We start from the raw sequence: 11,409 nt of genomic DNA on the forward strand, positions 1-11,409 counted from the left end.
CACCCCAATAGTGGAGTGGACTATGTCATACATACCCTCAGTAGTGCGTACCCGCCCCACCACTGTCCTGTATAAAGCCAAGATCCCCCAAATCATCTCTGTGGGCACACCAGTGTCCTGTAGTCTGCGTATAAGTCTGGCTCTCGGCACTGTGTCAAAAGCTTTGCGGGAATCCACAAAGCTACAGTAGATCCTCCTAGACCCTCCTCAATCATAGCTCTAAGTGTCAGAATCTGGTCAAGAGTGGAGAAACCTCTCCTGAATCCTACCTGCCCTGATGCTCGTATGCCCTTTCTCTTTGCCCATTTACTCGGCTCCTTCTCAAGAATAGATGCATACAGCCTAGCCAAGGTGTGACCAACCATGATGGTGCAATAATTTCCGGGAATCATGGGGAAAATAGGCACAATCGTGGACATACTCCAGGTCTCAGGAAAACCCTCATACATGGCTCGATTAAACATCATAGCAGGAAGCTCTGCAAGCATATCTCTGGCATGGATGAAGTGCTCTGCTACCAGACCTTCATGATCATGTGCTCTCCCAGTCTTCATCCTTTCAATGGCTTTCCTTACCCTTTCAGCAGTAAAGAAAGTACAGGTCTCAGGGCAAGCCTCCGGTGGGTCCGGCAAAGGTGGCAGAGGTTGCATGGCGGGCATTTGTTTCAGAGAGTGGACCGAGCTGGCGGCGCTTCATCGTGCGCTTGCCCAGTTGAAGGCTCTCCATCCGGTCTTTGCGGACATCATACAAGTAGTAGTGGTTGTAGAAGGCTTTTGTTGAGACAAGATTTGCACATGCATGTAGCTGGTGATGTGTGTGTTCTTTTGGTGTAGGAACGCAAGCTCTCCTTGGGCAAGCTACTTCCTGGTGCATCCGTTACGTGTTGGGAGCTTGGTGCTTTGCATCGTAGTTCGGGTGTATGAATATATGTGGGATGTAGAAGGTTGGCTCATGTCCATGGTCATGGCTCCTTTATTTTTGGCAGAGCTATATGGATCTCTTTGATTAGGGAGGCACTGGTTGCGATTATGTTACTGATGTACGTACTGATGTACATGCGCATGTTTGGTTTTGGCAGCAGCTTGTGAATGACAGATGTATCACCTGCTGTGGATTTATGGATTGTAGGTGGGAACCTCCACAATGTTTAGACCTTGACTGATTGGAGAGCAGACATTATACCAATCTTGATTTCCATTTCTAGACTGGAGAGATGTGCATGAGACAGGTTTTTGTTTGCAACTTTCTCTGTAGATGCTTGGCATGTGCCGTCCTTTGTCCCCCGTCTTTGCACTTTACAAGGGGCTTCACCGACAGCACGTTGTGAGTGCTGTGCAATAGATTCTCTGATGTTTTTATTTTGGCTGAGAGTCGAAGATATAATTGGGATGTGCTCAACTAGTTCCTGGAAAATCGTTCCTTTCATCTTTGTTGGGTGTCAAGTTGTGTGAGCAACATGCTATCCATTTGAAGCGTAGAACTTCCAATCTGCATTTTTTGCCAAATATGAAGTAGTATGCCAAAACGTATGAGATTATGCTTCTTGGATTACGAAGACCAGTGAAAAGTAACAAGCTCTTTGTTTATTCAGGGACGGAGTGCGTATCAGAGAAACATGAACAAGACCTCTGCCGATTTGAATTGTATTGAGCTGCTAGCAACAGTAGCTGGGCAAGTTTTACAAGCCAAAAGCTTGAGAGAAGAAAATGCTGAGACACAAAGTGCTTCTGCAAGTGAGACAAAGAATCCTAGTGGGAGAGTAAGCAGCTGTCAAGTAAATTTACCCTCTGTTAGGAGTCACCAAGTATTCGTGCCTGGAAAGTCTCTGTTCGAAGATGTCAGTAAACTTGAAAATCGCCAAGATTCAAACAATATGCAAGAGACGTTTGGAAAGGATGAGGAGAAAGTGGCAGTTTCTAATTTCTTGAAGGGGACAGAGTTACCAACTAACTACATGTGCCTGCAGAATGCTATGAATGAGCTTGTTCCAGATCCAAGTGAAGGAAACTGCAATAGGGAAGAAGAAAGCACATCTGAGGTCAATATATTGACACAAGATAGTTCAGCTCACACATCACTTCCCAAATCGTCCAACCCAGGACACCTTGGCAGCCTTACACATTTTAACAGCCTTGACGAGAGCAATAGCTTCAGCGGCAGAAATTTATTCAAAGGAGGTACTTGTGTGACATTGTTGCCTGACAATATTCCTCAACCTTTATGCTTCAGCAGTGGGAAGGAAGCCCCAACACATGTACATAAACAATCCCATAGCCTGTGTAGTGAACAGCCATTAGAAACTCATTTAGATTTTAGTCAGGACTTACTTCGCTTGCAAGCGAAAGATGATGACGACAACTTTTCAGATTTGGTTGTCCCAGCGACAACTGTACCAGTAGGGCACTTGATGCCCGTGATTGAAAACACACAATTAATGCAGTCCCAACAAATAATCAAACTTCATAAAGAGGAAGCATCAGTAACTAAGGGCGAAATGAAGGGCATTGTAAATGATGGTAATGGTGTTATGTTAATTCTGATTGCATTTCTACACAGGAATTTGTACACTTCCATATTCTAATATCGTTGGTGAATGTCTTGGTGTAATTTTGGAGCAGGTGTTATTGGTGGAGATTTACACTGCTTGCAACACTTCTCATCACAGCAACCCCAGGGAAGAAAGAGGAGGCGTACTTTTAAGCCTTCAAAGGTTTCGATCGATACATATAAGCCAAGCAGCCTCAACCCCCTTGACTTGGATGGTGCGCAGATGACGGTTTTAAAATTCCACATGTTTTAACTTAAATATCTTTGAGTAGTTTCAATCAATTTATCCTGTCAGAGTAGGCAACAGAAGATGCAATGAAGACAAGAGCTGGCCTCCGATCTGTTGGACACCTTGATTGTGATAAGATCCTTTTGACGCTAGAGAACACTTGCAATGCTACATATGTATTCTAGGCAATTGTGGAGAAGAGATCTTTGGGGTAGAAAGAGACAGGACATGAGAGAGAGAGATGAAATGAAATGAAATGATATATTAACGTTTTCGAAAGGCCAAAATGACCTATGAGACCAATCCGTTACAAACTAGTGAATCTGATACCATGTTTGGGTACAAAAAAGAGATACTAAAATGAATCTAGAAGTGCTACTAGCTGGAACAGGATGGGGTATGTGTGATTGATACAATGGGTGCCCAATACAAGAGGGTGATATAATGAATTATGAATCCGTCCTCATCTGTACTCTGGATGTCGAGATAGTATGGCTCGAATCCTCTGCTGTAGTCTCTGTCGATGCTGTGAAGCTCCTCTTCTCAGTCGTGGGCATCTCGATCTCCCTAGCTCGAATGCTCGGTCAATGAGAGTAGCACGGCTGTGCGTAAAGGCTGAGCTTTGCAGTGGTGGCTGCTCTCCTATCTGTCTAGTGTCTTGTGTGAAGAAATCAGAAATCTGTCTCTAGGATTGTCTCTTTCTAGTTCTAATTTAACTATCTCTGTGTCTGTGTAACTCAAAGTAGATACAGTCCAAGACATCTCTAGTTGTGATAGATCATGACTCTAGAAAAGGGTCTGAACCCTCTTTGAATAGACAGTGAAAGCACCCCCGTATCTCGTAATACACTGTAAACTGACATATATAGTGCATCTCTGTCTCTGGCCCTGTATGGCATAGGCGGCATATCTGGCTAGCGGCTAGTATCCCTTTGAATCTACTAGTTTCAATCTCAAGCTGGTGTGAAGATGTTCGTATCTGACCAACGGTACACCATAATCCATGAGATAGATATGTATCCATATAGCTGGGTCGAATCACAAAACCCATGCCTTGTGAGTTGGAGAAGATGCTCTCTATAGAAGCCATCTTCGTGCCCAACTCTTGTGTTGGCTCTATCCACACCCTCCTGGTGTCCAACTGGGTCAGCTCCTAGCGAATGAGTCTAGTAATCTCCACCCGTGTAAGAGACATGAATGGTGCATCAAGGGAGTATTGGGAGGGAGGCAATGGGAGGGAGGCAAGCTGTCCATGCTGAAGCCATGTATCTGGAACCATGATGACATTTGTGCATACCAGCATGATGTGTCCCCCTATAAAGCTAATTGTCTAGAGGAGACTCGAGGGCCAATCTGGATATCTATCTCTAGTAGTATCTCATAAGCTGTGCATGAAGGAGACTGATCTGGTGAGCGCCTCTATCTCCATAGGGGGGTTGCTAACTCCACTCTAATGATCTCGTGTGGCAGAGAGGCCTTGGCTCTAATCAGCCGAGAGATCATAGATACCAAGGGCCTCTCCATACCTTTCCACCCATCTTGACCCACAAAGGGTCCCCAAACTTGAACCCTATAGAGCATAGTTGAGGCTACCAAGGTATCAAAGAGCCAAAGCCTTGTTCGGAGTTCTTGGAAGTGAACCTACGAACACATCCTCTCCAATCCTCCCAAGGCTGCATGCGCTCTGGTCAGTCTAGTCTCTGTTGCTCTCTTCAAAGAAAACCTTGGCCCAATGAAGACTACTCCAAGATAAGTGTATGCATCTGTGTAATCCATAGTCTCACCATAAGTGAATGTAGGTGCTGATCTCGTGATCCACTGCGGTGTGGTGTTAAACACCATAACCTTGGTTTTACCAATGTTTACAGACAATCCACTGTCCTTTGCAAAGCTATGTAATGTATCCAAATGTCGCTGCATCAGAGATCAACACAATTTCATCAGCATATAACAACAATGGAATCCATGTCCCTACCATCTGGGCACCTTTGTCACATTTGTCTCTAGAATCTGCAGGTCTCTGTGACCACCCCTTTGCATGGCCTGCTGAGCACAATCCAAGGGTGGCCGCCTTGTCAGATCTGCACGCACCTATTTCAGGCCACCGCTGTTTTGCTGTACTGGTTGCAGGCCAGGCGCCGCTGCTGCCTTGCGCCTCTCTGCTACCCTGCGCACCTGCTGGAAGGGCACCTCTGCTGCCCGTCCTGTGTGTGTGAAATGAAATGAAATGAAATGTTATATTAACGTCTTCAAAAGGCCAAAGTGACCTATGAGACCAGAAAGTTACAATGTGGTGGATCTGATACAAAGTCAGAGTCAGAGTAACAAGATGACAAAAATGAAATGACAAAAACCCTAAACCCAAAAATGAGAGAGAGAGAGAGAGAGAGAGAGAGAGAGAGAGAGAGAGAGAGAGAGAGAGAGAGAGAGAGATATGAAATGTTATATTAACGTCTTCAAAAGGCCAAAGTGACCTATGGGACCAGAAAGTTACAATGTGGTGGATCTGATACAAAGTCAAAGTAACAAGATGACAAAGTGACAGAAATGACAAAATGAAATACTATGGAATCCTGAACTGCTAGGTGTGAACTAAGCAGCTAAACAGCTAGCCGGGATAGCTAGATCATAGGAGATCCAACATCGGTCGCTGGTGGATCTCATCAATCTCCTCCATGGTCAGTCGTCTGACCGGGCGTCGTGCATGTCGAGCCAAAGTGATCCGAATCCTTTGATGTAGCCTCCGTCGATGCTATGTAGTCCTCCGCAGTCGTGGGCGTCTGGATCTTCCCAGCTCAGTTGCTCGATCGATCAGTGTGCCTCTGGCAACGAGCTCTGCTGCGGTGGTAACTCCTCCTGGTGTCCAGTGGCAGCTCTAACGAAGTCTGTGATCTGTCTCTGAGACTGGCTGGCCTCTCCTCTCATCAGGCTCTCTCTGTGTCTGCGTAGCTCGAGCAAAAACAAACCCAGGCATCTCTGATCCTCGTACCGTATGACTCTAGAGAATGGTCCAAAGCCCTCTCTGAACAAGCAATGGAAGTGGCCTTGTATCTCGTAGTAGACGGGGCAGTGGCATGTGTAGTGCAACTCTGTCTCAGGCTCGATGTCACACAGCGGGCATGTCCTGGCCTCTGCTGGTACTCCGTTGTATCTCCCAGTCTCAATCCGCAGTTGGTGTGAGGATGTGCGTATCTGGCCAATAGCACATTGTATCCCATGAGACAAGTGGGTGTCCATGTATCTGGGCCTTGTCACAAAACCATCCTCTGTAAGCTGGAGGAGATGCTCTCTGTAGAAAGCCATCTTTGTGCCCAGCTCCTGTGCCGGCTGTATCCATGTCCTCTTGGTGTCTAGCTGAGTCAAGTCCTGGCGAATGAGCCTGGTGATCTCGGACTGTGTAAGAGTCAGAGTGGGCGCATCCAGTGAGTACTGGAAGGGAGGCAGTCTGTCTATGCTGAACCCATGCGCCTGAAACCATGATGCCATCTCCCCATACCAGCATGCTGTATCTCCCTGCATGGCTAACTGTCAAGAGGACTCAAGTGCAAGGCGTGCATATCTGTTTCTAGGAAGTTCCCACATGCGGTGTATGAAGGAGACAGATCTGGTGAGCGCCTCAACCACTAGTGGGGGGACAGCTAGCTCTGCTCGTACAATAGCATGTGGTACTGCAGCCTTGGCTCTAATGAGCCGCGAGATCATGTAGACCAGAGGCTTCTCCATGTTCCCCCATCCATCAATGCGGCCTGTCCTCCGGTGATGATCCAGTGAAGGTCCCCAAATCTCAGCTCCATAAAGCAATGCAGAAGCCACCAAAGTGTCAAAGAGCCAGAGCTTCGTCCGAGGCTCCTGAAACTGAACCTGTGAACACATCCTTTCCAATCTACCCAATGCTGCATGGGCTCTGGTCAATCTAGTCTCTGCTGCCCTCCTCAATGAAAATGTTGGGCCACTAAAAACCACTCCAAGGTAAGTGTAAGCATCTGTATACTCCACCTTCTCTTGGTCGTATGTGAATGCTGGCGCTGACCTCCTGATCTACTGTGGGGTGGTATTAAATGCCATGACCTTGGTTTTACCAAGGTTGACGGACAAACCACTTTCCTAGGCAAACCTATGCAGAGCATCCAAGCGACGTTGCATCCCCTCCGGAGAGTCGGAGATCAACACAATACCATCAGCATATAACAATAGTGGAATCCATGTCCCTGCCAGCTGTGCACCTCTATCACCATCTCTCTCAATGTAGTCAGAAACCTCATCCACATACATACCAAATAGAGTAGGAGAGAGCGAGCAGCCCTGCTTCACCTCAATAGTGGAGTAAACCGGTGTGGATAGACCCTCTGGGGTGCGTACATGCCCTACTACTGACCTGTATATTGCCATGACCCCCCAAATGAGCTCTGTGGGTACTCCCATCTGCTGTAATCTGCGCATCAATCTAGCTTTGGGCACTGTATCAAATGCTTTGCGGAAATCCAGAAAGCTTCAATAGATCCGTCTCCCACGCGATCTGCCCTCCTCAATGATGGCTCTGAGTGTCAAGATATGGTCAAGCGTAGAAAAACCCCTCTTGAAACTTGCCTGCCTGGCTGCGCGTATCCCCTCGCTCTCTGCCCATCTACTCAGCTGTTGCTCAAGAATAGATGCGTACAACCGTGCCAATGTGTGTCCAATCATGATAGTGCGATAATAGGGTCGATAGGTACAATAGTAGATAGGCTCCAAGTATCAGGCAAGCCCTCACACATGGTACGGTTAAACATAACTGCAAGAAGCTATGCTAGTAAATCTCTGGCATGCGTGAAATGCCTAGCCACTAAGCCATCATGATCATATGCTCTCCCAGTCCTCATCCTGTCAATGGCCTTCCTCACCATCTCAGCGGTGAAAAAAGCACATGTGTGGGCATGGATCGGGGGGGTCGAGAAGGGGGGGCTGCTCAGGAACTGTGTACAGAGATGATGCATACTGGCCCCAGGCCTCTGTAGAAGTGATGGCAGGGGGGGGGGGGGGGGGGTGCTTATGAAAGAGTTACCATGCCTCACGTGAGTCCTGACTCAAGAATAGCTGGTATAGATCTTGCTCTAGGCGAGCCAAAAATGTCCTCTTCTTCCGCCGCACTAGGCGTCGGAAGTCAATCTGTGACTGTCTGTGAGTGATGTCCCCCAAAAGCACCTCCCTCTGAAGTCTAGCTCTAGTGTCCCGGCATTCCTCATCATACCAACTGTTCTGGGGCATGCTCCCCGAACGGCGTCTCTGCTCAGGCTGGTTATGTGGGTATGCCTCTGCTGCTGCATCATGTAGTGTCTGTGTCAGTATAGTAGTAAGCTCCTCCAGAGGTCTCCCTGGCTCCTCTGTGCACAGGCGTTCGTAGATCCCATCTATGTATACAGAGTCCGTCTCCCGCGTGAAGGTGTAGCGAGTAGGGACTGCTGCCCGTAGCCTGTGTGCTACACTAATCTGAAAAGAGATGGTCAACGACACAAGAGCATGGTCCACTGCCACACCAACAGGTCTAGGTCCAACCGTGAGATCCTGGATACTAGAGATGACGCTCGGCTGTGCCATGACATAATCCACTGTGCTGGCTCCATGTCTGTGTGGAAAGCATGTAAAACCCCCCGCAGTAGGAAATCTCTGTAGGCCATTCAAGATGGCCAATCCATGTGCAGTCCCCATGTCTATCAAGTGTCCTCCATACTCAGTGTGTTCTCCAGCTTGTGATAGTCTGGATAGGCCTGTCTCTGCAACATCCAACTCTCTCAGCATCTCCTCTGAAGCATCATAAAATACTGTCTGATGATGGGCAGTCCTAGCATTGAAATCCCCTAGAATGATGATGTCACCATCTCTAGAGAACTCCCATATGTCATCATCCAAAATAGAGAAGGGGGACTGTCCTCTTGGTGGTGCATAAACTGACGTACTCGGGGGAAAGTAGCAAATAGCAATGTAGAGATATCTGCCTGTCTCTGCTCTCAATCTCACCCACATGTACCTAGCTTGCTCATCTCTGCGGGCTATATGTATCAATGGCTACCACTCCTCCTAAGCCCCGCCCTCTGTGCTCTGATCGTGTCTCCTGTCTACAGGCTGTCTCCACATAGATTGCCCCGGGGCCTTATGTGTCTCAAAGTAGAAGACGATGTCTCTTCCCGTAAAACTATCCTCAAAAGCACCCACATCAAGGCGCATAGATCCATTACAATTCCAGGTGGCAACTTTGAGTGTGGTCCCATAGGTCTCGCACCGTCATGTGGAGCGTCGCTCTACAATCACCACCCGCCATCTGTAGAAGGCCATCTTTCCCTTCTCCCTTGCCGCTTGAATCTCTGGCATACCTCTCTCATATGCGCAAGCTGTGTGAGAGTGAGGTCATCTCCAATGAATATGCCCGTTTTCTTTAGTGTAGGGCGCTTCTTCAAGAAGTCCTTCTTTGTCTCCATGGATGGGAAACGGATGATTAAAGCTCTCCCTTTTGAAGTCTCTCCATTGCCTTGTGTCTTCTTCCCTACCCTCCATGCCTTTGTATGAGTAGCCTCACTACCCATCATGCGGAGAAGTTCTTCGACTTCCCCTTCCACATCATCTCGGTCTTTTAGACTGGTTACTCTTACATGCAAGGCTCTAGTTTTCCTTCGCTGCTCTTCTTCTAGAGTCATGTTGATGATTGTAGGAGTGGGGACGGATGTGGTTTCTTTCCCTTTCCCTTTCTTAGCGACTTCTATCCATTTCTCGGCCTCATCCGCCTTCTTCTGCGTCTTCGTGATCACATCCATCCACGAAGTCGTCTTTACCACCTTCTGTTTCTCCTCCTCTGTGATCATCCGTACTTGCGCCTTGATGACCTTGATCTCCTCTATCACCAAGGGCTGGAATTCCCCTTCTTCCAGTCCACTGCTTACTCTATCCGCAAGCTCTCGCTTGAGGGCTGTGACCTCTTCTCGAAGTGCCTGTGAATCCACCTTAAGTGCTTGTAGCTCTGCGTGCAAGTCCTCTTTCTCCTTCTTCCATTGCGCGCCTTCATTGAGGAACATTTGAAGAAGGTTGGCCTTCTCTTTCCACCATCCCTCCGTCTCTGCTTTCCATTTTTCATCTCCCTTTCCATTTGTGTTATCCGCTTGTTTGTAAGCACAAAAGTTGCCTTTCGTATGGGGCTTACATACTAGCGAAACGATCATGGCCTCCACTTGCGAAGCGCTCATGGCCTCCATTGGCGGTGCGGGTATAGCTCGACGCTCTGGCTCGGCTGAGTCCAGGCGAAGAAGTAATAACCACAACCCGAATGCGGGTATATGCACTACCACAGCCCACTGCGGGACACTCAGTCTGCTCTGCCAAATATCCAGAGGCTCAGCCCCATTTTGGTTTGTTCAAGATACTTGCACCATGTGAATATATTTGTTGTCCTCAATGACGCATACATAATATAACTGAAAATCTGTCTGCTGAGAGAGAAGCAATTCTGGGAATTCTATGCCTGCTGAAAATCTGATAGGTCTGAAGATCTGTAACCTGATCCTGCTAATTGGTCTTGGCTGACAATCTGTACGTTAGGTTTGAAGATCTGTAACCTGATCCTGCTAATTGGTCTTGGCTGACAATCTGTACGTTCCTGCTGGTTTTTTTTTTCCCCCTTTGTGCTGTTTCTTTTAATAAAGTGCAATGTGCAGAACTATGTAGTAATGATTCAATGCAGGTGTGTGTGTGTGATGACAGACTGTATGAATATTGTGCAATGAAAGTGTTTTGTGCTGCTGCTGTGTGTAAAGACTATGGTTGGGTGTGATGGGGGTGAAATGTGCAGGTGACGGGAACAATGGGCAGCAGCAAGAATGGTGAGAGAGAGAGTGGTTTCCTGCTTGTACACTGTTGTAGAAGCTGCACGAGACCTTGGCCGTTTGCTGCCCACTGCACGAGAGAGAGGCTGCAGACCGAGCAGGGAATACACACAGGGAATTCACCTGCGCGAACCCTAATTTTGGGCGTGCTGTACCTGCGCGAACCCTAATTTCGGGCCTGTTGTACCTGCGCGAACCCTAATCTAGGGCCTGTTGTACCTGTGCGAACCCTACCTCTTGGTCTGCTATACCTGCGGAGAGAGAGAGAGAGAGAGAGAGAGAGAGAGAGAGAGAGAGAGAGAGAGAGAGAGAGAGAGAGAGAGAGAGAGAGAGAGAGAGAGAGAGAGAGGTTTTTTATGTCTATGTCAGGCCGAAATCGGCCTATGAGACAAATCAAATATACATGGTGTGTATGTCATCCGTCTATCGGAAAGACAAATGAAACAAAACTGAATTGAACTGAAAATAAGTAGTGATGTACTGGAGATGGTGATGGTGATATATCTAGGGAATATCTGAGGAGGGGATGGAGCTCTATCTCTGGGAGTATATGCATGTCTATATGCTCAAGGTAGTACAATCATGAGAGTGCATCAAGCTCCATCCTGTACTAATGGGGGGGGGGTGTAATATGTGGTACATGGGCGGGTCTGGTGCCAGGGCTACCCGGATGAAAGCTGTAGGGCACTCGCTCCTCACAAGCACGGTGCTCTCAAGCCTAGATCTCCTTGATCTGTCGATGGTTGAGGCTCGCTCCCCTGTAGCTAGTGACTTGTGGTCATCGTC

General features: G+C 47.7%; 1 protein-coding gene across 1 annotated transcript in view; it reads left to right on the top strand.

Moving 5' to 3' along the window:
- LOC147430443 (telomere repeat-binding protein 4-like) overlaps positions 1-11,409 on the top strand; it is a 71,591-nt gene that overhangs the window by 44,909 nt on the left and 15,273 nt on the right. The window contains exons 3-4 of the mRNA XM_086493076.1: positions 1,592-2,516; positions 2,619-2,762. Of these exons, the coding sequence (XP_086349202.1) occupies positions 1,592-2,516; positions 2,619-2,762 (1,069 nt within the window). The remainder of the gene's footprint in view (positions 1-1,591; positions 2,517-2,618; positions 2,763-11,409) is intronic.

Source organism: Adiantum capillus-veneris, chromosome 21 (genome assembly GCF_014529385.1).
Source record: "Adiantum capillus-veneris isolate H3 chromosome 21, ASM1452938v2, whole genome shotgun sequence".
NCBI lineage: Eukaryota > Viridiplantae > Streptophyta > Polypodiopsida > Polypodiales > Pteridaceae > Adiantum > Adiantum capillus-veneris.